At 38.5% G+C, this 26,679-nt stretch overlaps 2 protein-coding genes and 1 non-coding gene across 3 annotated transcripts; 2 read left to right on the top strand and 1 right to left on the bottom strand.

Moving 5' to 3' along the window:
- The first annotated feature begins 1,536 nt into the window (after positions 1 to 1,536).
- On the top strand, positions 1,537 to 9,318 carry LOC145903053 (uncharacterized). Its single transcript, XM_082991141.1, has 14 exons — positions 1,537 to 1,666; positions 1,938 to 2,055; positions 2,401 to 2,742; positions 3,031 to 3,225; positions 3,948 to 4,076; positions 4,488 to 4,556; positions 4,828 to 5,044; positions 5,317 to 5,589; positions 6,270 to 6,404; positions 6,841 to 7,005; positions 7,323 to 7,625; positions 7,757 to 8,106; positions 8,643 to 8,845; positions 9,032 to 9,318. Exons 1-14 carry the CDS (start codon positions 1,582 to 1,584, stop codon positions 9,316 to 9,318), a joined length of 2,871 nt encoding a protein of 956 aa, XP_082847267.1. The 5' UTR covers positions 1,537 to 1,581.
- A 527-nt stretch (positions 9,319 to 9,845) lies between these two features.
- Positions 9,846 to 26,536, bottom strand: LOC145903052 (uncharacterized). The gene is given in 41 exon segments (XM_082991140.1): positions 9,846 to 10,047; positions 10,733 to 10,925; positions 11,004 to 11,156; positions 11,271 to 11,393; positions 11,528 to 11,671; positions 12,050 to 12,172; positions 12,361 to 12,504; positions 12,940 to 13,062; positions 13,331 to 13,483; positions 14,165 to 14,314; positions 14,504 to 14,698; positions 14,994 to 15,116; positions 15,551 to 15,673; positions 16,100 to 16,216; positions 16,280 to 16,402; positions 16,532 to 16,642; positions 17,012 to 17,168; positions 17,396 to 17,511; positions 17,775 to 18,015; positions 18,344 to 18,429; positions 18,629 to 18,680; positions 18,748 to 18,896; positions 19,240 to 19,354; positions 19,650 to 19,855; positions 20,124 to 20,285; positions 20,383 to 20,562; positions 20,885 to 21,065; positions 21,342 to 21,481; positions 21,683 to 21,790; positions 22,061 to 22,233; positions 22,496 to 22,621; positions 22,893 to 23,070; positions 23,224 to 23,371; positions 23,481 to 23,649; positions 23,937 to 24,051; positions 24,355 to 24,514; positions 24,828 to 25,012; positions 25,538 to 25,702; positions 25,778 to 25,994; positions 26,146 to 26,258; positions 26,416 to 26,536. Coding segments are annotated over 41 exon segments (6,063 nt in total).
- Positions 25,439 to 25,511, top strand: Trnat-agu (transfer RNA threonine (anticodon AGU)). Its single transcript has one exon. It is a non-coding gene; the product is annotated as a tRNA-Thr (tRNA).
- Positions 26,537 to 26,679: the final 143 nt, after the last annotated feature.

Genomic DNA, 26,679 nt, shown 5'->3' with positions numbered 1-26,679 from the left:
AAACATTTTAGTTTCACAGCAAATACCATTTTTGGTTGCAAGTTGCACTCTCTCGATAAACCCACAGGAAAATAACTTTAACTGCTGGCCGGGTCCGAACAACAACATGATTCCTCAATCCGAAACATTCCTTGCAATTATCGTGCGCTAGACGGGTCGTCACATCAGTCTACAAATATCAGTTCCATCACGTTCTCTTTATTTTTAACATCAAAATGTTTTTACTCCCAACACGATAACAATTGTTGTGCAAAAAATTCATGCATCGCAGAGTGTTTTTCACATATTGCCCATCAACCCAGTAATGTTTCATTGCCTGGGCTGCGAACACTATAAACTTACTGTCCATTACATTTGTTTGCTTTTTAGTGCTAAATTACCACAAAATACTTTGCGACAACCCAGTGATATTTCATGCAATGGCATGATAGGCAGGATCGCCCCGCTCCACAGGTCCTTGCTAGGCGATCACAGCTATCGTATCGCGATCATTAGGTTTTCACGTTTTGCAGCCCAGGCTTTGCGCAGCCTAGCTGGATCAGCCACTTTTTCCTGACAAGTCGGAGCGAGATTTGAAAAATCAAGCTCTAGGTAAGATTTGAACCCACAACCCATGGGCTAACCAGCCCCAACGCTCTACCAACTGAGGATACAGAAGCTCAGTGGTTTCACGGGGTATATTGTGGGCAAGGTGCACTGGTACACAAGCGCACAACTTGCCAGGCAACCTTCACATATATGTAGGGGATCTCTGCCACCATAATCAGACAACGCAATAATATTCATGCAATGGCATGATTGGCAGGATCCCCCCACTGCACATGTCCTTGCTTGGCGATCACAGCTATCGTATCGCGATTATTGGGTTTACAGGCTTGGCATCCCATGCGAACGATGATTTTGGAACGCGAGTCCGACAGGTACAAGACGGTGTTTTTGGAATCATTGAACATTAATGCGTATGCATTGTCACTCAATGATTCCCACAGTGTACCGAGATCTGCTTGGAAATTCTGTCGTTAAGCGTCGCGCACTCCAAAAACCATGATTACCCGTGTTGTTGCTGAAACGTCGAGAATCGTCGATAAAGTAAAGTTTGCCAAAAAAGAAATATTCAGCAATAATGAAAACACATTAGGATTAGAAAACCATTAAAATATGATTTAGCGTGTCATTGCAATCCTCAAGAGATGCAGTAATTTGTAGCCATTTGTTATCATTCAACCAATTCCAGGATGTAATCTTAGGCAAAAGACAGGTGCATTACGTCAGCTCCTGTCGTCTGTCATGATAAATTATGGCTGCAAGGAAGTCTATAAGAATGTACGGACTTTTGTTAAGGGAAGTTCGGTATTCTTTTATAACAAAACATAGCCTTGATGTTCAGATAAGCTTTGTGGTAACCATTATCTTTTGGTTTGATGATCGTTTGGTGCTTTCGCATCACATCGATTTTATCGTGATGGAAAATTAGTTGTATCAATATTTGCTGATTACTGTATTCCATTCAGTTGGTCAGCATGTAAAAAACGGCAGTACTGCTTTGTACAAATCTGTGACTTTGCACCGAAGTGGAACATCATGACGCAAGAACGCAACGTTGCAAATTGGTTTGTTCTCTTGATTCTGATAATAGTTCTCAAGCAGTTGCCAATAAGCGGGAAAGGTAACTTGTGGTTGAGTTAAAAGAGTTAACACCTCTGTTTTTAGTTGTAAAGAACCCGCGCGATTCTCAAAGACCTTATGAAAGTCTATTCCTTAAACCTGGTCAATTTTCGCTTATTGTTCGTTCCGAACATCAAACAAACAAACATGAATTAACCGGTTCTTTCGAAAGAGTTTAAAAATGGTGTAAAAAACTAAACTAACCACCCTGCCATCTGAACAACATCGATGTTGCGTCTACTTTGCCAAAGCCATGGTTGTTGACGTTTCAGAATTTTATTGTAAAAATGGAAAGAAAATCAAATCGACTCTCTTTTGTGATGGGAAGAAGAACTGCGCAGAGGGCAGCGATGAACTCAACAACAATTCAATATCAGGCCACTACATCAGGTAATTTGGAAATGCACAGGTAGTTGACGCATGCTGTAGGGATGCCATACGTAAAGATTTACCATGACATGTCCGGATTTGGGTCAAATCTGTCTCAAAAAGAAATGACAGTAAGTGCGTAAATGTCAAGGATTTTGAACATGGTTCCACACAGTGCCGATAATGTAACGAATTATTTCATAGTTGCGGTGCCTGCAGGCCCCTTAAAACAGACGTATCAAAATTTGGGAATTCAAAATTTACTGATGTGACTCACGCAAATCGTTTTGGGATGGTCCCTTATCTAACATGGTAACACTACCTATATATCATTTCCATTCAACTCCATCCATGTTTAAACAACAGTTGTGCGGTTCCTTCTCGCAACACATCGTGCCTGCTGCACCGAGACTACTATTGCAACAAAACGGTCACGTGTCAAGGTTTGACTCCTTGTGACGTCGGTTGTGCGAGTCATTACAAATGCCAGAACAGCAATAAATGCGTCCGGCGTACAACTGTTTGTGATGGCCATTCATGCAACGGATGCCCAGAAGATGATGAATGGGAAACTGGAATAGGGTTTCAGTGTGTTAGGAGTGGAAGGCGGTGTCGTTTGCCTCAACAGCTGTTGTGGGACAACGTAAAGGATTGCGACGACGGTTCGGATCTTTGCTACAAAAGCACAGGCGTGATAGAAGATGGAAGGTGACGATACGTTATTTGTGTTGCAGTGATTAGGAAAGAAAACTGAGGTGTCTGTTGACCCGAGTTGCACCAAATTTTGAACCATATCTTGCGGACAATCTGTCTACTAAACACAAATAAACTTATTAATCGTAAAAATCCTTACGCATTTGCCATTTACAAGTCTGCGGTAAATACTTTGCACCTATACTCAAAGGTATATCTATAAAAACAACCCCTACTCAAATGGAACGATTGCTTAAAGTGAATACAATGTTGTGTTCATTCTCGTCAAATGATATGTTTCAGAGATATTCGGCGTGGGAATCCGAACCCCGATTCTTACAAATGCTTTAAGTGTGTGAATAGCTCGGTGATCATTCCAAGATCCAAAGTCTGTGATGCGAAAATCGATTGCCCCGACCTCTCCGACGAATGTCTCTGCGAAAGAAGGCAGCCCGGAATCTGCATGCGTGTAAATCTCAGGGCCAGTTCCATGCAAAGGTAAGAATTCAATATATTCAATGAACTGAATTATCCTGTTTGTCGTTGCACTACCAGTTACCAAGCAGATCCGTTTGGCCATAGTGCGCTCCACAGTGGTTCGTCTCTGTTGTTCGGTACCCAGTATAGGGTATTGTAGATCGACGTTGACCGAAAGGTACCACAAAGTGGAGACTAGTGTGCCTGCTAGCGTAAAAGCTAGCACAGTGCCACTCAACAGCTGCACTGATGAGACCTTACAGGTCGAAACAGTGCGTGTACACACCCTGTCTGCAGCTTTGAATTACCTCGGGTTCGGGACTCCTTAAGAAGACAGACCTGAAGAAGATTGGCCATCAGAAAATTAAAGTCAGTCATCTTTATAGACTGTCAAACCAGGATATTTCAGTTCATAGACACAAGACTGACACGGCACATTTCATAATTCAAAGCAAGTCAATTTTGAAGCTCTTCTGACAAACGAAACTCTTTATATGGTTCACGTTTCGGTCTACATGCAATCGACCTTCATCAGGGCAAAGTGCCTGAATGTGAACAAAACTGTAAACACAACATAGCGTGAAAAATAAAGAATTGTAAACTAAAGGACATTAGTGCGCAAGTAGGAAAATGCGCATCAACGTACGACAACACATCTCCAAAACTCATTGCAGTTGACTTAAAATTATACCTGGTAGTGTTTGCAGCAAGCAATAAATTTAATGAACGTTTTGTTTCCGTAGGAAAGCGATGGTTGTTTCCAACTGCAAAGTCGGGGAGATTTCTTGTTTCCGGAAAAATTCCTCACTTTGCATTTCCCGTTCTCAGGTCTGTGACGGAAAAGTGAATTGTCCGAACAGGAGAGATGAAAGGTACGGCATATAAAAATGCGTTAAATGAAATGTGACGCATTCCTCGTTTCACTGATGTTTAAGTTTTGTCAAAACTGTGTTATGAATTATTATGTACGTGAACAAATATTCAAAAACTCAAAAACAAAGCGAATTGATCAATATCGGTGCATGTGATCTTATTTTTGTTGAAACGGAGAAATATAAATTTCTGCCTATTAACATGGAGAGTTTCTGTCCTGCAGCTGCACAGGTTAATTCCTGTGAAACAACTGATAGAGCGTTCGGCCTGGTTAGCCCAGGGTCGTGAGTTCAAACCTCACCGGGAATTTGATTTTCAAAATCTTACTCCGACTTGTCAGGAAAAAGTGGCTGATCCAGCTAGGCTGCAATGCCAAGCCTGCAAACCTAATGATCATTTTTCACTCATAGACACAATTACTGTGGAGGAACTTTGCCGTGTGATCGAGGAAGAGAGGAGGCAAAAGGAAAAAAATGCAGGTTTGGCAACAATCACGAAACCTTATTAAGCTTTTTTTGTAAATGTAATGTTTGAACATCAATTGTGTTTGCGGGAGTGCACAATCATTTTAGTTGCCTTAACAAATGTATGAATTGGACTGTTTGTTGTCACTGCAATGTGAAGACTTACTAAATTTACGAAAAAAATTGCTATTACGGTAAAGCGACATACATTATCACTATGACAAGGGACATTTTAGATACAAACACTGGTCGTTTGGCGAAGGAGGTAAAAACAAAATGTTCACAGATGTCGTACACCCTGTGTGTCACAATTCGGTCGGCTTTGCGACGGCGTTGCAGACTGCCCAGTTGCAACATTAAGAGAAACGGTCTGGGATTTTCCTCCAGGGTATCCGGCAGACGAGTGTCGTGCAGATTGCCAGCTCTCATCCGGTTTTAACTGCACAAACCCAAGTCACTCGCTCGTGAAACTGTCGACGAAACCCATAGTGTGTCAGACTTACGTGAGTGCTAATTTACATATTCTACATCACTGGTAAAGTAAACGACACAACGTTAAGATACATATACTAAAATAGTGACCTTGATTCATAGGTGAGCTGTAACTGATTCGACATATTTTCACCATCAGCATGTTCTACTGTGGTTTAATATGTATGAGATTATGGTAACGAGGAGTTCGGCATGTATATGATTAAGTTTGAATGGGTTTTGTTATTGTTGGGCATCCGTTTTGTTTATTTTACGTTTCAAAACTCTCACATATATATGTCAGAGATCCTCACCTTATCCCAACGGAACAAGGAAAATTCACACATTCACTCTGAAAAGGAAACATCGCTGCGATGGAAAATTAAAGTGTGACGCAAATTATGCGGATGAGCGGAACTGCAGTAAACGATTTCCATGCGCCAACCGTAACGGGAGATATGTCAGCATTCACTTCACAAAGGTATGCGACGGTTACGTGGATTGCGACAACGGACAGGACGAGACGAGAGAGTTGTGCAAGGAAAGATTTTTCTGCCCAGTCTTGCGCGGAAGTAGGGTAAGATATTTTTTTTTTTAATATACTTAAGTGCAAAAAACTTCGGAGTTGGGTAGTTTGAAGAAAAGCCAAAGCTAATATGCTAGTCGTTGAGCAGACGTTTCAAACGCCATTGTGTTCATCATCATTCCTACTTAGCACTGATGATGAACACAGTTCGAAAGGGTGTTCGAAACTGCTCAATGACTAGCATATTAGCTTTGGCTTTTCGGTTTAAAATATTTCATCTATAGTTTGTATTGTGCACCACAGATTCAAGCTATGGATAATCAATGTGGTGTGTTGTAATAACTGTTTTATCCTGTGGAAACGGATAATACCTTTACAAAATTGAACTCTTGTTACCAAAATTATTGACGAAAAGTGACATGCGATCTTTTACCATGAAAATCAACATATATATTAAATCCGGCAAAATGACATCGCCAGTTTCGGTTCTGATTCAAAATATTTGAATAGTCACCACCAAGCAGAGCGGGCTAATTCCTGTAGTGTCATAACTTTTTCCCTTAAATTCATGTAGTTTCTTGTTACGAAAATAATTTTCATGACTATTTTCAACGACTTTCGAGTGTTTCAGATAGCTATGTAAGTAATATCCTGTACGACTGTGGATGCCACAGAGCTATCACGTTTAATTCTTTTCCATACTTATATCGCTTTTGTTTCGAAATGAACAGGTTTCAATAAAACTCAAACACGTCTGTGACTACGTCATCAACTGTGACGAAGCAGAAGATGAGATGGGCTGCGAAGACTCGGATGGAAGGTTTTACTGCGAGGGCGGACATCCACTATTCGTGAGGAAGACGCTGGTAATTAATTGTCGACTATAGTGACGTCATCAGTCGTCCGCTCAACATTGTTTATGTCTTCGGTCATGGTCAAAAGTAAATGCTTCAAAAAAAACGGGCCGAACAAAACTCCAGGGGTGCCGCGTGTTTGAAACCCTGGATATTTTTTTGCGATTAAAGGAGCCTTTGACCTATGACGTAATATAAGATCATACATAAAACCTCGCATGTTTCTATATGCAATTCTATACCACCTTAAAAGTAAGAAGTTTTGGACTTCGGTGCACTGGCATCGTATACAAGTCGTTGTAGCCTCTGGTGGGGTTTGAACTTACAACTTTGGGCTAACCAGGCCCACTGCTCTACCGACTGAGGTACCGGATTACATTGTAGTTAAGATACACTGAGACTTTTTTGTTTAATTAATTTAAATAAACCATGTTCGGTTTGTTGGCAGATGTTCGATGGAGTTGGAGACTGCAAGGATTGGAGTGATGAATGCCCGACCACAGTTGTCCCTGGAAGTGAAAATCTCCTTTCATCGAGATACGAGTTAATTGGAAACCCCATTCTCAGGGCGTTCGTCTGGATAATGGCTATACTCGCACTAATTGGAAACAGCGTAAGTCGCTATGACAAACTATACAAAAAATCACAATTAAATCATGCGTATTTTGCACTAAAAAATACTACGCAGGTGAACAAAAAACAAAAAAAAATTAAAAAGGACACCGATATAACCATAAAGGTTTTCGAGCCGTCCATACAACCATTCGCACTGGGGGTAATGGGTTGCGACAAGCTGCATAGGAAGTTAGGTGGCAGCATGATTTTCTATGCAGTTTCAGTAAATCCAGCTTAAATTTCCAATATTTATTGTAGGTTGGCGACGTCAATCAGCTAAAACAACAGAGAAGTAACAACTTTACCTTTTTGCAGATTGTCATCCGGGGTGAAATCGAAACTGTTCGCTTGTTTTCAAAACAAAACAAATCAGCTTCACTCATTACCAACCACATGCTGGTTTTAAACTTGGCTGTAGCGGATTTCCTCATGGCAATCTATCTCTTGATGCTTGGTATAATTGGTGTGGTATATAAAGGCAGTTACTGCGCCCAATCCCTGTCGTGGCTTACAAGTAATACTTGCGCTCTTATGGGAATTGTGATTGTCTTGTCAAGCCAAACATCGACCATAACTATGATCTTGCTCACTTGCGCACGCCTCTATGCCGTTTTAAAGGTAAGAAAATGTGTTTTTTAAATAAAATGAAGGACTATTGTAGCGAGTTTTAAACCAACAGATTAAGTCCCTTTAATCGGGTTGACGATTGGAATTAGAGCTTTTTTAGCAAAGAGTCGATTTACACGCAGCCGATCGAATCCACCACAACGCCAAGGCCCAAATTCATGCTCATTCCGATTGCGTGTGCTTGGATCATTGCAATGAGTTTGGCGATCATTCCACTTTCCCACACTTTCGAGGAAACCTTTGTGGAAAAAGCTCTGCTCGAAGATCACCTTTTCTTCAAGAGTGTTGTTGTTCACATAGACAGCGCCAAGTCTTTCACCGAAAGACTTCTCACTTATTCACCCCAGTTTGCCAAACTCACGGAAAGCGAATCGACATTACTTATGAGCGCCACCTCGTGGCACGAATTTGAGGATATCATGGAAGCCCTGAATGTGAGCTCGACGTTTATCAAATTCATCAGGTATTTCGGGTGAGTGTCGAATTTGTGTATGCAATACATAAGAGTCTGATCCAGATAGGCTGCCATGCATGGGCTGCGAAGCCTGTAAACCTAATGATCTCGATACGATAGCTGTGACCGCCAAGTAGGAGCTGCGCAACGGGGCGATCCTGCCAATGCACGAAACGTACTGCAGTACACAGCGTGTATATTGTAAGAGCAATACAATTAACTATGTATTATAAGTTTCATCAGAGCAACTTTGGTGACTTACTTCCATCTTGCCAGTAGTGTTTGTTTTGTTTATAAAGGGTTGCACCTATTTTGGTACCAAATGGTTAACGGCAATTATGTAGTCACCACAAAGTCCCACTTGGTTATTTAGGTGGCAGGATCGTTGTAAGTCATCTGCACTGATGAGACTTATAAAAGTCGAAACAATGGCCCTGTTTGTAGTGCGTACGTTTAACATACTGTCGTGGTCTCCATGTTACCTGACAAACAGTTTAACATACTGTCGTGGTGTATGGAACAGGCAACTTTTTCAGCATATTTGTTGTCTGCAGATACTACAGTGCGAACAGCGTCTGCATTCCAAATCTATTTGTGACGCGGGAAGATCGGGCTTGGAAATACTCTCTCAGTATTTCCATATCTAACTTCCTGGCCTTCATGTTCGTCTTCGGTGCTTATGTGGTTATTATGGTCAAAGCAACTCGGTCTGCCAAACTGCAAGGAAAACACAGTGGGGTTTCCAATAGCAACAAAGGTGTGAAATCACGTGATACATTCCATTCCCTGAACGTTTAATCACAGATTCCGAATTGCAAACATATAACCAAGATTGTGTTAACTTTGGTCGTGTTGCGGGTAGTTTAACGATTTTGGAATTTTGTTTTGTCATTTTCATCAGTATATAATATCCGTGTAAAAACTGTTGGCGCCACTTTTTCAGAAATTCAGCGCAAGATTATTCGACTGATCTTCACGGATTTCTGTTGCTGGATTCCTCTTTCGATCATGGTGTTCGTCAACTTCAGCGGAGTTAAGATTGACAGCGTTTCGTACGCAGTTGCTGCCGTCGTTCTTCTCCCAATCAACAGCGCCCTCAACCCCATCTTATACTCCAACTTCATAGATACGATTTGGGAGAAAATCCGTAAAAAATGGACCGAATCGAAAGCAACGACCTCAAAGGGAGGGTCTGGTATAAAATGGATTGAGCTGCTTCCTCATAAATGAGTAGCTTTATTGCATGAAATCGGACATGACAGCGACCCATCTTCAGCTGTGTTTTGTTGTAGTTGAACGTTTCTATATCACTGCTATACCATTACGCATACTCACATGCTCTACTTTCCGTGATTTTGTATAAAACTTTTCCGTTCTCGAGAGTTTAGCTTCGAAGATACTAAAATGTGTTTCAAACATTTGGTGGATTATTGCTTAAGTTTTTAGGTCAAATGCAAACGACACATACGTAATTTCGCTTGGTGCGACTCACGTGGCTTTATATGTAAGCTTAAACATGGGGCAACTGATTCCATAAACTCTATTTTTTGATAAGTTGGCACCTGCACTTTTTAGTGACGCTTTCGCATCCTTTTGTAGCCAATACAAAGCTGTAAAATGAAAAAAAAAACAAAGTTGTGCAATTCGAAAGCAAACGTGCAGAGATGTGATTTTACTCTGTGGCAAACGCAAGCGGGAATAATAATTTAAAATGCAACACAGGAAAAGCTAATGAATTGCAAAGAAATAATAAAAAGTTAAACAATAGACACGCACGCTTTACCGTCACCCGTGAATCCGGGAGCGCACAAACAGGAATATGAACCAATCGAATTTTGACACGTGGCGTTGGCATCGCAACCGCTTGCCACCGGATCCAGACATTCGTTGACGTCATCACAATTGAGAAAACCATCGCCCGTGAAGCCGGGTGGACAAAAGCACATAAAAGAGCCAGGACTGTTGGTGCAGACGGCGTCGGGGTGACACAGTAAGTTGCCAGCACACTCGTCGATGTCGTCACATGCTTTGCCGTCGCCATGGTAACCCGTTGGACATTGGCAAGAGTAGGAACCTTCGCAATTGGACGTTATTATTAATAGTGGCTTTGTTTATGGCATGGGTTTGTCTGGAACCACTTTATTGAGGTTCGGGCCGATCATGGGAAACGCGGTGCCCGACTTTATAAAAATATGCGGGGCCTGTATTTCACTTAACTCAAGTTAGTTAGTTCAAGGCACTGATGATGAACACAGTGGTGTTCGAAACGTTTGCTTTATGATGAACAGCATGTTAGCTTTGGGTTTTCTATTCCATGAAAATTAAGAGATTTAATGTATTTTGTTTTCCCTGTAAACTGCTGGGATCCCTTGTGTAAGTGCGGGATCTGATTTGGGTCAAATCAGTCACATTTGCCAAAGACCAGTCCTGGTTATAATCAATCTATTGAGGGCGGGTGGCGATTGCCCTCGATATTTAACAAACGTTTTTGCTGATGTCATTTGAACGACCTTTACCAGAAAATAATTTTTTTATTGACCATACTTTTACTGCAAACAAAACACTGTCCATCTGGGAACAAAATTTATGCCTTATGCCCAAATATGAGTTACTTACACCTTTTTCTACTTCGTTAACTTAAAACTAACCTTCCGAATTAACGCATGTCGCGTTTGAATGACAATCATTGCTCGCGACACACTCATCTATGTCGTCACAGAGTAGCTGTCCGTCCCCTTGGTAACCATTGTTACAAGTACACGTGTAGCTGCCGACTATGTTGGTGCAAAAAGCGTCGACGTTGCAACTTGCTGTTTTGGCCAAACATTCGTCAATATCTGAAAAATAATTCAAAAATTTAGGCAAGAACTCGAAAACTTGAGTGGCGAATGTAATCTATTATTTCCTGTACTTACCGACGCAAATCTTTCCATTTCCGAAGTAACCATTGTTACAAATACAATCAAACGATTGTGACGTATCTACACATGTTGCTAGATCCGAACAATCGTCAGTTCCAAGCAGACATTCATTCACATTCGATGGATTAGGAGTTGTTGGCGAATCAGCTGAAATATGCAAGATATTTTAGAACCAACCCACCAAACACATAGAAAACTATTAAATCAGAAGAGGAACGGTTTTAGACAAAAATCGGTATTCGGGCTTCAAATATTTGATACCTGTGCAGGTTTGCCCGTCGCCTTGGTAACCATTGTTACATGTGCATGCGTAACTTCCCACCGTGTTGGTGCAAAAAGCGTTGACGTCACAACTTGATGTTTTCGCCAAACATTCGTCCACGTCTAAATATAAGGGTTTTGTACTTTGTTGTTGTTACAGACGTTACTTTAACACGACAGGAAATTATTAAGTATTTTTATGATGATAAGCAATAATCGATAAAGTTGGTTGTCACACAAAGCTATTTTAAACTTACCAACGCAAATCTTTCCATTTCCGAAGTAACCATTGTTACAAATACAATCAAACGATTGTGACGTATCTACACACGTTGCTAGATCAGAACAATCGTCGGTTCCGAGTAGACATTCATTCACATTCAAAGGAACGGCTGTAGTGGCTGACACAACTGAAATAGGCAACAATAATGTACAAACAGAAAGGACACAAACACAATTAAAACATACAGAAGAAATAGTTTTTTGACGGGAAAATTTAATTATCAACAAAAATATATTCAACAAAAATGCATATTTAATACTGATTTGTTTACCATTGTTAAGGAATGAACATATTCTGAAGGTTTATAGCGGTGGTTTACAACTTTTATCAAACCGTGGCCCATTAAGTCCAATAAAAACAACAACCAGCAACTGTTTTCAAAAGTACTTCTCAATGCAAGTTGCGAAATAAAGTAGCAAAAACCGACACGGAAATTATGTGACTGAAAAAAGGCCAGAAACCTACAATTTGAAACCACTGCTTTGTACCCACGTACCTGTGCAGATTTGTCCGTCGCCTTGGAAACCATTGTTACACGTGCATGCGTAACTTCCCACCGTGTTGGTGCAAAAAGCGTTGACGTCACAACTCGCTGTTTTTGCCAAACATTCGTCGACGTCTGAAAGATTTCGATGTAAGTTTTTGACAAATATCTCAGCAATGTTACAAAAACGTTAAAAATATTGTTCGTGACAAATTAAATTGTGTAAACACTAAATCATTTCATTGCGACCTTAAACAAACCAAAACGCCCAGAAAAACCTGAAACATGAAATTTTTATTGCCTGTACATGGATATGAACTTACCGACGCAAACCTTTCCATTTCCGAAGTATCCATTGTTACAAATACAATCAAACGATTGTGACGTATCTACACACGTTGCTAGATCCGAACAATCGTCAGTTCCAAGCAGACATTCATTCACATTCAATGGATTAGAAGTAGTGGCTGACACAACTGAAATATGTAACAAGAATGTACAAATCGAAAGAAAAAAAAACACAATTAAAACGTACAGAAGGAATTCTTTGTTTTGTGAAGAGGTTATAACACTATTCATTAAAACATATACAATAAAAATGCACATTAAAACACTATTTTTTAACTTTTGGCAAGAAATAAAACTATTTTGAATGTAACAGTGGTTTATAACAATTCCCGTTCCGCGACCCATAAAGTAAATTAAATATATTAAGCAACTCTTTTCCAAAATTACACCTCAAGTTAAGTTACGAAATCAATTAGATTGCTGGGCTACGAATACACGGAGGACCTCAAACCTCTGTGCGTTTATTTACTGACAAGAATCAAAACCGAATTCCGAAACAAAAATGAAAGGTTAGCGGCCCAGAAATTGAAAACCACTGCTTTATAACCACGTACCTGTACAGGTTTGTCCGTCGCCTTGGTAACCATTGTTACACGTGCATATGTAACTTCCCACTGTGTTGGTGCAAAAAGCGTTGACGTCACAACTCGCTGTTTTCGACAAACATTCGTCGACGTCTGAAAGATTTTTATTTAGGCTTTTGATAAATACTTCAGCAAAGTTACCAAAACGTTAAAAGTATTGTGTGCGACAAATTAATTTGTGTAACCACTAAATCATTTCGATGCGACCTTAAACAAACCAAAACGCCCTAAAAAACCTAAACCATTAATTTTTTACATAAAATACAAGTACTTTGAGTAAATAGAAAACATATAGATATATGTAAGTTTTTAAATTCTGTTTTGAAATAAAAAAATTGCCTGTACATGGATACGAACTTACCAACGCAAATCTTGCCATTTCCGAAATATCCATTGTTGCAAATACAATCAAACGATTGTGACGTATCTACACATGTTGCTAGATCCGAACAATCGTCAGTTCCAAGCAGACATTCGTTCACATTCAACGGATTGGGAGTTGTTGACGAAACAGCTAAAAGTTCGGTTGTATTATTTTTGTTTTTAGAAAGTTTTCTGACGTCACAATGGTCCTCACCGGTACACGTCCATCCGTTTCCTTGGTAACCAGGATTGCAGGCACAGTTAAAACCGCCGGGCAAGTTGTTGCAAGTTGATTGGGCGTGACAAGTGTGGGTAGACGTCGCACATTCGTCCACATCTGCACACAAAAATATTGAATTTATTTGCTTTCGTAACCGGTGTAAACTCTACACATTGCACGTGACATTCAACAACGACCTTTAGTTCGCCAGGTTTGGGGCTCCTCCCGACATATATTCACTCATAACCCAAATACATATGTTGTAAATATAGCGAGACACCAGCGAGCTTTTAGAATTTTAAAAATCTTCATGACCCTGTTAGTTCAAACCTAACCGAAAATGTGATTTTAAATTATTACGGTTCGTGTATACATTGTTTCCAAACTATGGGCCATGGTCCAGTAGAGGATGATGAGAAGATTTTGGTTGGGTCTCTTAGCTATTTGAATAGATACTCGTATTTTTTTTAAGCACAAGTCGTTTCATTAATATTTCGATCACGAACTTAAACCTTAGGGAACCTTTGCAAATCATTATGGTTCGTGTTAAGCCTCATTATCACGTTAATTCAAACAAGTAATCCACAAAAATTTACAAGGATATTGACGTACCAACACAGGAAATCCCATCTCCGGTGTAGCCAAAATTACAGGTACACGTAAAAGAATCAGTCGTGTCTACACACGTTGCATCAACATGACAATTGTGTGATCCAAGCAAACATTCGTTACTCGATAAAGGATCGACAGTCGTACTTAAAGCTGTGGAAATGAATGTGAAATGTTGTAATTTGAAGTGTATTCAAACGCAACATATTGTTATTTCGTGGTATAGATATGCAAATTAAATTAAATCAATATCTGGGCATGAAATTTAAGTTCTGCTTACCGGACACAGAGAAATAACAAGAGTCATTTCCAGTTTTAAAACATGTATTTCTCTACAGTAACCTTCAAGGTTAATTTAAACGAGACGTATACACAGTTATGGTCTTTGAAAAGAAAGTGATATAGGTTGCTTACCGGCACAAAACCTTCCATCGCCAATAAATCCATCTTTGCACGCACACTGATATCCACCGTCCACATTAGTGCAAGTAGCTTGTACATCACACAAGTGTGAGCCAGAAACACACTCATCCATATCTAAAATACACAAAGTTTATCCAGATTGTAAAATACTTGGACGGTACTACTTTGAATAAAAAATCCAAAGCTAAGATACTGGACATATTAAACAGACGTTTCAAACACTGTGTTCATCATCAGTGCTACTATAAAATGGCGAAGTTGCAGCCGTGTGCCTGTTTGTGGGCACAAAAAGTGCAGTTATCTTAAAATTTCCCAATTACCATTGAAAGTCAAGAGTATGTCCACATTAACTTTGTATGGGAACTATTTCCACATATATACATATGTAACATGACAAAACAGCCTGTACCTTGACAGTGGCCATCCACAAGAGTGAATCCTTTCCCACAAACACAAACAAAACCGCCGACGATATCAACACATACTGATGATATTGAACAGTTGTGAGTTCCACCCGTGCATTCATCGATATCTACATCGTATAAATATGTGTTTAAGAAACTATAAGTGCAAATTTCGTTTCCGACAAACCACACCAAAATGACGCCATACAGTCGTTATGTTTAAATAACTTTCATCCATGTATAAAGATATATTATACTGTAAGATTTTGTAAAAATTGCCCAAAACAGAAGGAGCTGCGCATTAAAAGAAACATTACAAACTTAAAAAGAATTTTAAAGATTTTGGCGCAATAATGACATTTCTAGGCTTTGAATAATACATTTAATTTTCGATGACGGCTGTGTTGAAATGCGTCTTGATAATTCTGTTAGAATGTACAACACATATCGATACTTTCGATACAGTCACATAAACTACATTACGTGACTAACTCGTTTCAACCACGGCAGCTTGGCGTTATTTACACAAGAAACTTATAGTTTGATGCAAAAATGGTCTTACCAATACATTCTCCCCCTACCAGTTCCATACCGAACCCACACGAACATTCGAACGAACCAGGATTATTCGTACAAGTTGTTCCAAGAGGACACGACGAGGTCCCGGTTGCGCACTCGTCGATATCTGCGTAAAATAAACTTCTATGAAAGGTTTTTACTTTTTTGTGTTGCAACCTAGGGACGTGGTTGAATATTTCCAACAACCAATAGAAGCTCTGAGTTCTTAGGTGGTGAAATATCGTGCGTTAGAAAAAGTTATGATGTCAATATCAGGGGGAATAGAAATAATTACAAGTTTGTGACAACAAATTGAGGGAAAACCACTTAAAAAATAGAAAATACACAAAATTGTGCTTGATTTAACTCAACTAAGTTAGCGGTAAAAACCAAAGCCAAATAAGCTGGAAACAATTTCACGTTTCGAATAGGTTTATCACCATTATCAACGTGGGATTGGAAACCATTATCTGAAACGTACTTCGAGGTTGTGTTGCGTTATTTTTGTACTTACGCAATTTAAGCTGATAGAAATTGTAACATTTGTCATTACCTGTACATTCACCGACATTCCCAGTGTATCCTGGCTCACACGAACATCTGTAAGATCCCTTTATGTTCAAACATGGTCCATTGCAAGGATTGGGGACACTCGCACACTCGTCAACATCTAACACAATAACAACACCTTCTTAAAACTGTGCAACAATTGTATGTTAACAATCAAACTCACCATAACAAGCAATCCCGTCACCAACAAATCCTTCTCTACACGTACAAGTGAAAGACCCGATGGTGTTTTGACAAGTTGCATCTTCGTGGCAAACGTGCATACCAGATGCACATTCATCGATATCTATGTTGCAATCAAAATAAATTTTAATTGCGTGCAACAGAATGCTTAGGACTAAATGTTATGTAGGTGACATCGAGTTTTCTAGTATAAATCTCGTCCTAGTATTTCATTTTTCTAGTATATTAATACCTGAACAAGGCAGCCCAGTGAAACCTCGTCGGCAAACACAATTGGAACCGTTTCTTTGATTCAAACAAACCTCGTTGACTTGACACAAGATGGCTGAACATTGATCAGGAACTGTAAAAGTTTTCCAATAAAGTTACGTATTCAAATGCATAACTATGCCTTTTTAATGCTGGAAGCTTTTTTCAAGGCCTTGCTTTATTAAAAAAAATGAAAAATCATAAGACTACTATGCTTTAATATTACCACTATTCAGGAGCAGTTCATACATTTAAAAAAAATTAACATGGTATTTACCTCTCTGATAAACAATAACAATCAGTCGAAGCATATTGTGCATTATGATAATATCCCACCCGTTTACCACAAGACGCGGCTTTAGTATTGAGTTTCTTTGAATTGAAGCAAAGGAAAGTTTGAGCAATATAGGATCACAAACGTTGGTCTCACAAATCTGTTTAAAAAGACCCAACAACAACTTACCGGTTCTTGCGAAGGTGTAAACCCCGTCACTCATAATGCCGTCGGCTCTCGTTACCATGGTAACTATGAAGTCGGTGTTTGTGGATAAACCGGTGATAAGAGCACTCGTCTGATTTCCCATGACGTAGAAAGGGGATGATGGGTTGCCTGTTCTTCCCTTAAGAAATGGAACAGACATTTTGATACAGACACGGAAAGTCAGTTAGAAAGTTTTCAACCACCATGGCAATCGAACTCAAAAAATGGTACCTATTTCCGCAAACACACGTGGTTTCACGACAACACCCGACAAAAAAAGTTTTATCGAATAATTCGTAACTCTTCACTCGTTCGGGTTTTATAATGCGAATTAAAAGCAACAGCATCAGCAACAAAACTATTTACCTCAGGAAAATATGAGATTCTGTATTTTTGGTGAATCCCCTTCGGCTGATTCCACGAAATTCGCAAAGAAATTCCGTCGACAGACGCGGATTTGATATTTTCCACATCAAGGGGACCTAACATAACGTCATAAATTTACATTTTATCATGACAATAAAACTTATGTATTGTGTCTATATTAAATGTAACCTAGTTGGTCACTATTCCAAAGAGATTAGAAATGAAAAATATTGGTTTGCCATCACTGTTAACACGAACGATAATATTTATGTGACTGATGATATTACAAAACTAATAATGCAACGAAACTTCAACATCATCTGGGTTTATGTTGTTTAAATCAAAACGTAAAATGTGATGTCACAAATTGCTTTTGTACCAGTGGTGACGAAGACGCTGCTCATTGGCCCGGAGAGTTTTCCAGCATGTAACCTCGCCGAAAATTGGTATCTCATTCCAGGCAGGAGAGCGGTAAGTTGCACAGATGTCAGGGATCTCACAACCTCAACACGTTCCTCTATGTCAGCTGTAGGCGCCGATTCACTTGATTTTCTTACGGAATTTTCCGTTAAAGTTGCTTGAAAGCTCGTCTCGTCGATGGGTGCGGGGTGGTAGGTTATCTGCACGAAGTTCACAATTTCAGTCCACCATGACGTCAAAAAAGTAAAGCAAAAAATGGCTTCGAAACAAAACAAAAGATATATTGTAAACAAAAATAGTCGGGAATATGTTTGATTTTTACGTATATGACGTCTCTGTGTTTTGGCTGCAAGTTACAAATAAAAAAGTTACATTTTGAGTGTTTTTTGATTTTTTCAGGATACCCTGACAATCGTATCCAATTTCTCCACCGTGCCGGCCAGCTTAACAGGGACAAAAAATGCCTTTTTTAATATTGTGATAAGTGTTGCATTAAACATTAATATTATTATTTGAAGTCAAACCTACCTCGACGAAATCGACGAACAATGGAATTTTCCTCCATGCCAGTTTAACACTTGAGTTTGTGGAAGAGACTGAACGAAATCGAGAAACTAAAAAAAGGGGAAGGATTTTAAGTTTTTTAGTTTTACGATGTCCAAAATTTCAGCATTGTTGTGTCATATAATCAGTAACGCTTATATTTAATATATTAGAGAAAACATAAGAATACATAGGTATGTGTGTTGCATTCCATAGTGGCAGTAGGCAACGACTTTAACAGCATGCAAAATCGGGAAATGACAAACTTACTTGGAGGTACAGGCAGAGCTGTGTTCTGGGGAATCCATACTTTATCTGGATCCTAAATAAACAAACAATTACAATCAACCTTAAGACTTTCACCGTTCACATATGACTTAGTAACTTACAATATAAGGCGTTGGAATCGGAGCAAGCCCTGTTTCACCAAAAATAATATTGTCATCAGGTTTTTTCCCAGTAGGCAACGAAGGGTTGCGAATATCTTTGTATTCTTTCCTGCATGTATCGGGGTTTCGGTTGTACGCTTGGCTGGTGGCTGAAATACAAACGGAAACGAGCATTTAAAATCAAAAATAAAATCACAGAATTCCATACATCGGAACACCACCGTACATAGTTTTATAACACTTAAAAACCTCGGGAATTAACCTACTTGTATTGCTTATGCTTAAATAGAGAGACTTGCTCCAATCAAAAGAACAGAACAACATAGGTATATAGTCTAGTCAAAACTGTATGGAACAAAAACAAAATATTCGGTGTCTGTAGCTGAAAATATAGCTTTAATGTCATGGTGAAAATGTATAAACTAAAAACAAGTTATCAAGTGAACCATAGTTGAAAACAAGCAGTGGAAAATAAAGAAATAGTACACTTACCCCGATATGTGATAGAGAAAAGTTCGCTCTGTAAGCAAGTGCTTGACGCTTGAGCGTTTTGTACGTGGAAGTGAGCCGTAAAACCGATAAAACTTTTGTGAATTTGCCAACTTATCTGTAAATAAAACATTATTTTTAATGCCTTTTGTGTAATATATTCAGCCTGAAGTAATGTTGCAAACACGGTCTTGTGCTCATTACCAAAAACAAGTACATACGCAAAATGTATTACAACTCAGCAAATACTATTTAAAATGTTGAAAAAAAAGATCCACAAATTTTACATTTTATACGTCATAACCGTTTTCACTTTGATTGTAAACCGTCAAGTTTTATTCAACCCACGCATTTTGCAGAAAATTATGCTCGCAAACCTTTAAAATTAAGCCTATAGTTTGTGCAACACATACCTGTTCCAAGGCAATCACACCATTATAAGGATCTGATAGACTTTCAACAGTGCAAGCTTCCCAAAACTGGATGGAATCAAGCAAACAGGATTGTGGAAGTCTCATTACAAGTAACCACTCGCCAGCATTGTTTGGTTTTGTTCCCTCTAAAGTGATTTGACCTTGACCTCCTGACCCCCACTCCGACATCCACCGAAGGGCAGGCTCTACAATGTTGGAATGACAGTTAAAAAATATATTGGCAATATCAGTCAAGGTGTTCGATCCATTCTTTAAGTAAAAAACCTGATCCTCGCCCATGCCCCCGAATAAAAGAAGTTTCGTATGTTTTTTGGTATTCTTGCATGTAACAACTTCATTGATAAATTTATTTGAGGACTTTAACAAGCTAAACCTAAATATATATGGGATTGCATAGTATAATTATTGTCAAACGTCCATCGGTATCCCAAGTTTTAGATTAAAAAATCTTACGTTGGATTCCACTTGGTGGCGCATTGGTGACTGGGAGTTGATTTTGTCCATCGGGTGGAGTTATATGAGTTTCCAGAGGAATTATAATGTTTCGAGGTGCCAAAGTGCTTGGTGGTTGTGTTATTGGGGGTAGAGTAATTGCGTTGATGACTGGGTCCACAACTAGAATAACATAATTCTGTGAATACTTTTTGTTACACTACTTACTTGATTTATTTTTGTTGCCGTTAGAAAACCAGAAATATCTTTAAATCCTAACCTTCAAATTCATCATCGATAATTATACTTGTGGTGAATGGTATAGGGTCTGGTGTTGCAATAGGGTCTCGACTGGCAAATGGTTCTATTGGTTCCATGTAACCACTTCCAGACCCTTCAAGTGGGTGGGGCAACTGCTTCGGACAATCCTCCGGAAATCGCCATTGAAGTGATGGAGCAGCTAAAAATTTCAATTATTAACCACGATGTAGCATGGTAAGAATAGAACTGTCTCTAAAATAAAGTACTAGATTTTTGAATCAAGCTCTGTAGCAAAAAAACTTTATTTTCAGAAATCTAATTCCACATTGACCTAAATATTATCTGGTATTCTGCCCCAAAAACTAAAGTTACAATCAACAATAAAAAGCAAAATGTAGTAAATTTAATTGAGTGTGTTTTTGATTGATGTGGTGAGTGATTAACATTGACTTTCAGTGGCAAACAATGCATATATAAAATGTTTAGTATATACAGTATTTGATTAGTTAAAATTGACTAACCTTTATCTATTACTACAAAGCTGTAGGCAGCTTCTCTGAAACAGTTTCGTAAAAATCTTGCTTCGCTAAATTGGAAACGAACCCCTATGGTTTGCATCTTCTCCTGCCATCCAATTTGTTGAAAGAAAACAACTCGAGATGACAAACTTGAGTCAGCAACATTTAAACAAGCATTCCACACCTGCACATAAAATCGTTACAAGCTACAATTTATTTAGTTTGTAGCTAGCATTGTGGCTGAACATAGATTACAAGCTTGGTAAATTAAGACTCAATCAAAAAAAATTTCTGAAACTAAAAGTGGTTTCTCATTCTTATGTAAAGACACAGCTTTTCAAAAAAATGTCCATTTTGTATGCTAAATAATCACTACTTTTTAGGCTTTATTGTTTTGATTTATTTTAAAATATATATTCCATTAGATTTCATACATTTCAGTTTAATAATAAACTCTCACATCAAGTTCGGTAAGGGGGCAATCATGGGGAAATCCCATTTTGAGCTGCCAGGCACCAGTTGGTTGCAAGTTTGGAAGTTCAAGTTTGATTTCTGCTCCATTGCTCCAAGTGTTTACAAATTTAAGAATTGGCGTCATACCTTAAAACATAAATCGTAAAGTTTTAAAAAGATAGTTTAACAAACATAACAGTACCATTAGAATAAACCTAACCTGTCAAAACAAATTTGTTTCATATTTACCCTTACATATCCTAACATAGTGTGACAAATAAATAATGATTTTAGGATATGAGAACCATTTTAAAGTTTTAAATCCAATTGATATTTGTCAGGACTTACGGTGTTCACAGTTGATTCCAAATACGTTTTCTGGACAAGTGCAAAGATAATTGAAACCTTCGACACTTGTGCATTGCCCATTGTTTTCACAGGGTGATGATGAGCAAGCTATACCAAAAAAATTTTTAAATTATTTTCCACCAGCATATACAATATGAAAAGGCTAAATATGTAATTGCAATTTAGCATGAGCATAGTCATTATGGAACGTAGTTTAAAACTCCTTTATCATATTTATTCTTGTTTTACTGCACAGCAATATTTGGCAATTTTTTTAGAAAAAATGTCTTTGAAGATACACTGTGTTCCAGAGAAAATATATTTTAATTGGCAGTGATTTCATTTAGTTAAGATTGCGATAATTTGCATGCAACTCACCATCAAGTTGAGATGTTGTGTCAATAGCAAAGACTTCTCTTGAAATTTCTTGTGGATCCATGGCTAGGAGAGGTTGTCCAGAATTAATGCTTTCTATGTAAAGAATTCCAGCAGTGACTGATTGAAATGCAGAATTGTGGAGAAGGTGTGGTTGGTTGCCCACAAAATTCTTCCTGAAGAAAATAGACCAGAACTGTTACTTTAAAAGACAATTTTCAAGTTGCCATTTTCAGTTAAGGAGAATAAACTTAACCATGTAAAATTCATTTATTAATAGGTTTTTATGCAATAATAGATGCCTACAAGTTCATGGTCAACCACTCATTCAAAGAGTTACAAATAACAACTAGAAATATTGGTGTTTGCGATATCACCCAAAAAAAAAACAGAAGAAAAAGATGGCTGAGCAATACAAAAAATGAAAATATGATAAACCTTGTATCAACAAGATGCCCACTTGCATCAGGTCCTCCAACAACTGCTCCTGTTAACTCATGTGCATTGTTGCTAGGAGAACCAAAGAATCCCCACCCACATTCCTGAGGTGGTGTGGGACAAGAACTGCAAGAAAACAGAAATTAAATTCATAATTTCATAAAACCTGCCCTCAATTGTGTATCTACCAATGGAGGAAGCAATCGCCATAAAATGGGACCCAGCTGTTATAGTGTGGCATAAATCGATGTATGTTTAATTTACTGATGTTGACAAATTTATCTCTTATCAATCTAACACAAACTAAATCCAATGAAATTTGTTTAAAAAATACTTTGTATAGCGATTAAAAGATTTTAAAAAAATGAATAGTACAAAAATGTTGGTTACATGATACCTGTCTCTGTCATGTAATTTCTTGGGGTAATCCTTTCCATATCCCACCATATAACTGATTCCACTATCTTTTCCCAAAACTTCAGCTATCTGCATTCTTGCCATAGCTTGATATTGACTTGCTTGATCTGGATTTAATGTTTCTTCAGCAGCCAGAGTGCACAAGAAGGCAGTGTTTGCTGAAGAGAGTTTAACATATTATTTCAATAAACATTATAAAAACAATAAACACAAATTAATAGCACCAGGCTAATATAGGATAAATTTGCAGTAAAATGTATAAAATTCATTGCCAACAATCTGCAGGTAACTATTTCAACTGTTTGTCTTACCCACAAACAAAATTTTGCTCTTAATTTTTGGCATTGACAGAAGTCCATCAGGGGTTTTTGGTGCATCTGGAGAGCTCCATGTATCACAGAAGTTGAACACTGGTGCAATGTAGGTGTCATGGTCACCAGTAAGCTCCGACAATATAAGCTTTAAAATTATACACAATTATTGTTATAAAAATTTTTACACCAGAACTAAGATGATCTTTTTTAATTAAAACATAAGTGTACATCATTATTATATCCAATCCAAGTACCTGAATGGCTAGAATCTTGTTGTCGTACGTGAAACCCTTCTCTGTATCTAGTTTACCCAAACCAAATTCACTGTATTTTGCAACAGCATCATCCAAATAGGATTGTTTGTAAGATGCTTTATGAAGCCATATTGCAGCCCAAACCAATTCGTCTCCATAACCGCTTGATCTGAGAAGGCGCAAGCATGTTTTTTAACTTATTACCATGCTTCAAATATGTGACGTGTAAACGGTTAGCCGCATCGTTTGAAAATAATTACCACGTATGCAGTTCGATCAATTAAACTTACAAAACTAGTCTTGCAAACGGGTTAAATTCTTTATTTCCACCACACAAAAACTACACACAACACAAGGCACAACTTTTCAAATTTCTACTGCAACAAATTTCGCGCCAATTTCAAAAAAACAGCATCCGAGCAGAGTGTTTAAACTACTACAACAAATCATACTTACGGATAGAATCCGCTCGCTCCTGGGATTGAAAACGCATCGTATTTTGCCCGGTGGGTGTCAGCAAAGAGATACAATTGTTCGGCGTGGCGAAGAAGCTCGGTCGAGTAATCCGGTGCTAAATCAAAAATATTACTGAGCCAAATGTGTCTCCATGGCAAAACTAAAAAATGATTGAATAAACAAAACGTAATAGTTGGTGAAAGGTTTACTAGAGTTGAATCTATCGATTTTTTAATATTTAACCACAGTCGAATAATCGTTAAACAACGGGTTTACCGGACGAACTGTCCGACTATGAGCTAAATGAAATCAGTCCGGGCTATTTTTTTCGACAAACCGAGTTTTGGTTGCCACTACAACAATCCACATCTTGTGTTTAATGTGCTGTGCAGTTAAAATAATACTATGACAAACTTACCGACTGTTGAAAACAATAGGGCAGCAGCAGCCAAAGCAGCAGAAGTTTCAGCTGCCAAATCGGACCCGGGTTCGTTTTCGGTCAATTTGAACGCCGGCCTTCGCCAGTTGATATTGTTACCGCTCACCCAGTGACCGTGGTCAATAGTGGGATCCCCAACCTTTTAATACGATAGAAATACAACATATAAAAAGAGTTTTAACCAGATTATGTAACGACTAATGACTTTACTGTTATCTTGGCGACATTTGTGTCCGATCAGTTGGTATGTACATTTACAGTACAATTCACAAAGCAATTTAAAGGCAAATATTAATATAAGCGATAATGTATTGTGATAAAGTGTGATAAAGACTGGCATCTTTTGCAAGAATAATTTTTGATATATCGGTAAGCCAAGTAACGAGTTGAATGACGCTTAATCTATCGCAAGCTGTCGCATTAACGACGGCATTGGGATTTTCGACACTTACCATTCCATACAGGACATTATCCTGTGGGTGGGCTTTAATAAAATAATCCGTTCCCCATTTGATCGCCTTGAACAAATTGACTGTTTGTTGTGCATGTGCGTAACCTCCAGCGAATTCCAACGCTCCCCACGCAAGTTGGGTAATAGCAAACGCCATTGGAAATCCAAACTTAATATAATCGCCACCTGTACGATATATTAAAAGTTATAATTCAAAAAACATACACGTTATTGAGAAACAGGTTCACATATTTAGGTTTTTATTGTTTTACAAGGGAATTAGTCTTACATATGAACATGACTGTTGAAATAAACTTACATCTTATGTGGATATAATACTCCAACGCAATGGTTGTCAACCGCTAAAGTTATATAGAGCGTTGCTAAGGGAACCGCGGCAACTTCTGAATGCTCTGTAGGCTACGCTATGTGTTTGATAAACACTTTACAATATGCAAAACTATAGAAGCTCGTTACATGTTAGTTAAATGGTACCCCAGGACCAAACGGTAACGTATTTGCCTAGGTGACGTCCACTCTCCACTGGTTTGTAGATGATATAGATTACGCTATCACCTATAAGAATGCAAAACTTTCATGACGTCGGCGTCTGGCGCCATGGCTAAGCGGTTACAGCGCCTGTCTAGTAAACAGGAGATCCTGGGTTCGAATCCCAGTGGTGCCTCGCTTTTTTTTCTTTTTCAAACGTACCTATGTAGTAACCACCAGTCAAATCGACACCTTCTGCACCGCCATCGTACAAAGCCGAATCTAGTTTCCAACTGATTCTGTTGTCTGCAGGCATTTTGCCTGACCTTTGAGCTTCAAAAAACAGCAGCGAATACTCGATTACTTTGCTGTAGTCCACAGTGAAGTCTGCAAAACAAAATTGATTTTAACGTGCCAAGAATTCTAGAAAGCAAACACTATTAGCCCCAAAAATATACACACCAGCGTCTTTTTCGTTTGCAGCAGGACTTTTTGGAGGAAAAGCTTGGCCGTGAACTTGACCTTGAAACGTGACCTTCAACGACGGCAAACCATGCGGTGAATACCCCAAGACGTTGAAGTCAAACGTTCCGGCTTGTAAATATCCATTCCACGGTTGATTGGATATGACGTAATAGGTGAAATCCGACGCAACGTCAGTAACCCTGCCTTTCCAAACCTACATATATCCAGGTTTAAGAATGAAAATGCAACGATACGCCGACTCTAACAAACCAGTACAGTGTTTTTTAACCTTTATCTTTATGTGGCCCAGATTTATTTAGAAAAAACGTATGAGGCTCACTACCACGTTATCGGGATAACAATACCTGAAAACCTTTTACTGGTCGGTCAAAGGTCAAGGTCATCTTCCAATTTCCGTTCGTCCCTCCGCGAACTGGGACTTTTACATCACCTTCAAAACCCCCTTGACCAAACGTTCCTATGAAATGAGGGATTAATTTCAGTTATTTATATTATGCTCGTAACAACACCTCTGATTATTAAAAGAGAACAAATTATGGTTAGAAATTTAAATACAAAGCAAAAAAGGAAAGTCTCGTATACTCCTTGTAATGTTACATTGTAGCCTAGCTTACTTCTAACTTCGAAGAGAGGCGAAAATGGACCAGCGAACGATTGGGCGGTGCTTTTCCAAATACAAAGAAAACATAATAAACAAACTTGAAGAAAAAATGTTCGCCTCGAGTACAGTCTCATGTTTATACAATTGCATAAATAAACCTACGTGTGCGTCTCTAAAAGTTTGAAAAGTAAATCGAGCGAACAAAAACGACACGCTGTCTGAAATACACCTTTGTAAACGTTTTTTGTACACAAAATAAATAGGGTAACTCATATTC

Source organism: Ascidia mentula, chromosome 5, assembly GCF_947561715.1.
Source record: "Ascidia mentula chromosome 5, kaAscMent1.1, whole genome shotgun sequence".
Lineage (NCBI taxonomy): Eukaryota > Metazoa > Chordata > Ascidiacea > Phlebobranchia > Ascidiidae > Ascidia > Ascidia mentula.
The sequence above is the reverse complement of the archived record's forward strand: the minus strand, read 5'-3'. Positions and strand labels throughout refer to the sequence as shown.

What these genes read in the sequence shown, in the direction of transcription:
- LOC145903053 (XM_082991141.1), top strand. Translation starts at nt 1,582, where the DNA reads ATGACGCAAGAACGCAACGTTGCAAATTGGTTTGTTCTCTTGATTCTG. An exon ending in GTTGCCAATAAGCGGGAAAG is followed by an intron (nt 1,667 to 1,937) that starts GTAACTTGTGGT and finishes TTGACGTTTCAG; the next exon opens with AATTTTATTGTAAAAATGGA. An exon ending in AGGGCCAGTTCCATGCAAAG is followed by an intron (nt 3,226 to 3,947) that starts GTAAGAATTCAA and finishes TTGTTTCCGTAG; the next exon opens with GAAAGCGATGGTTGTTTCCA.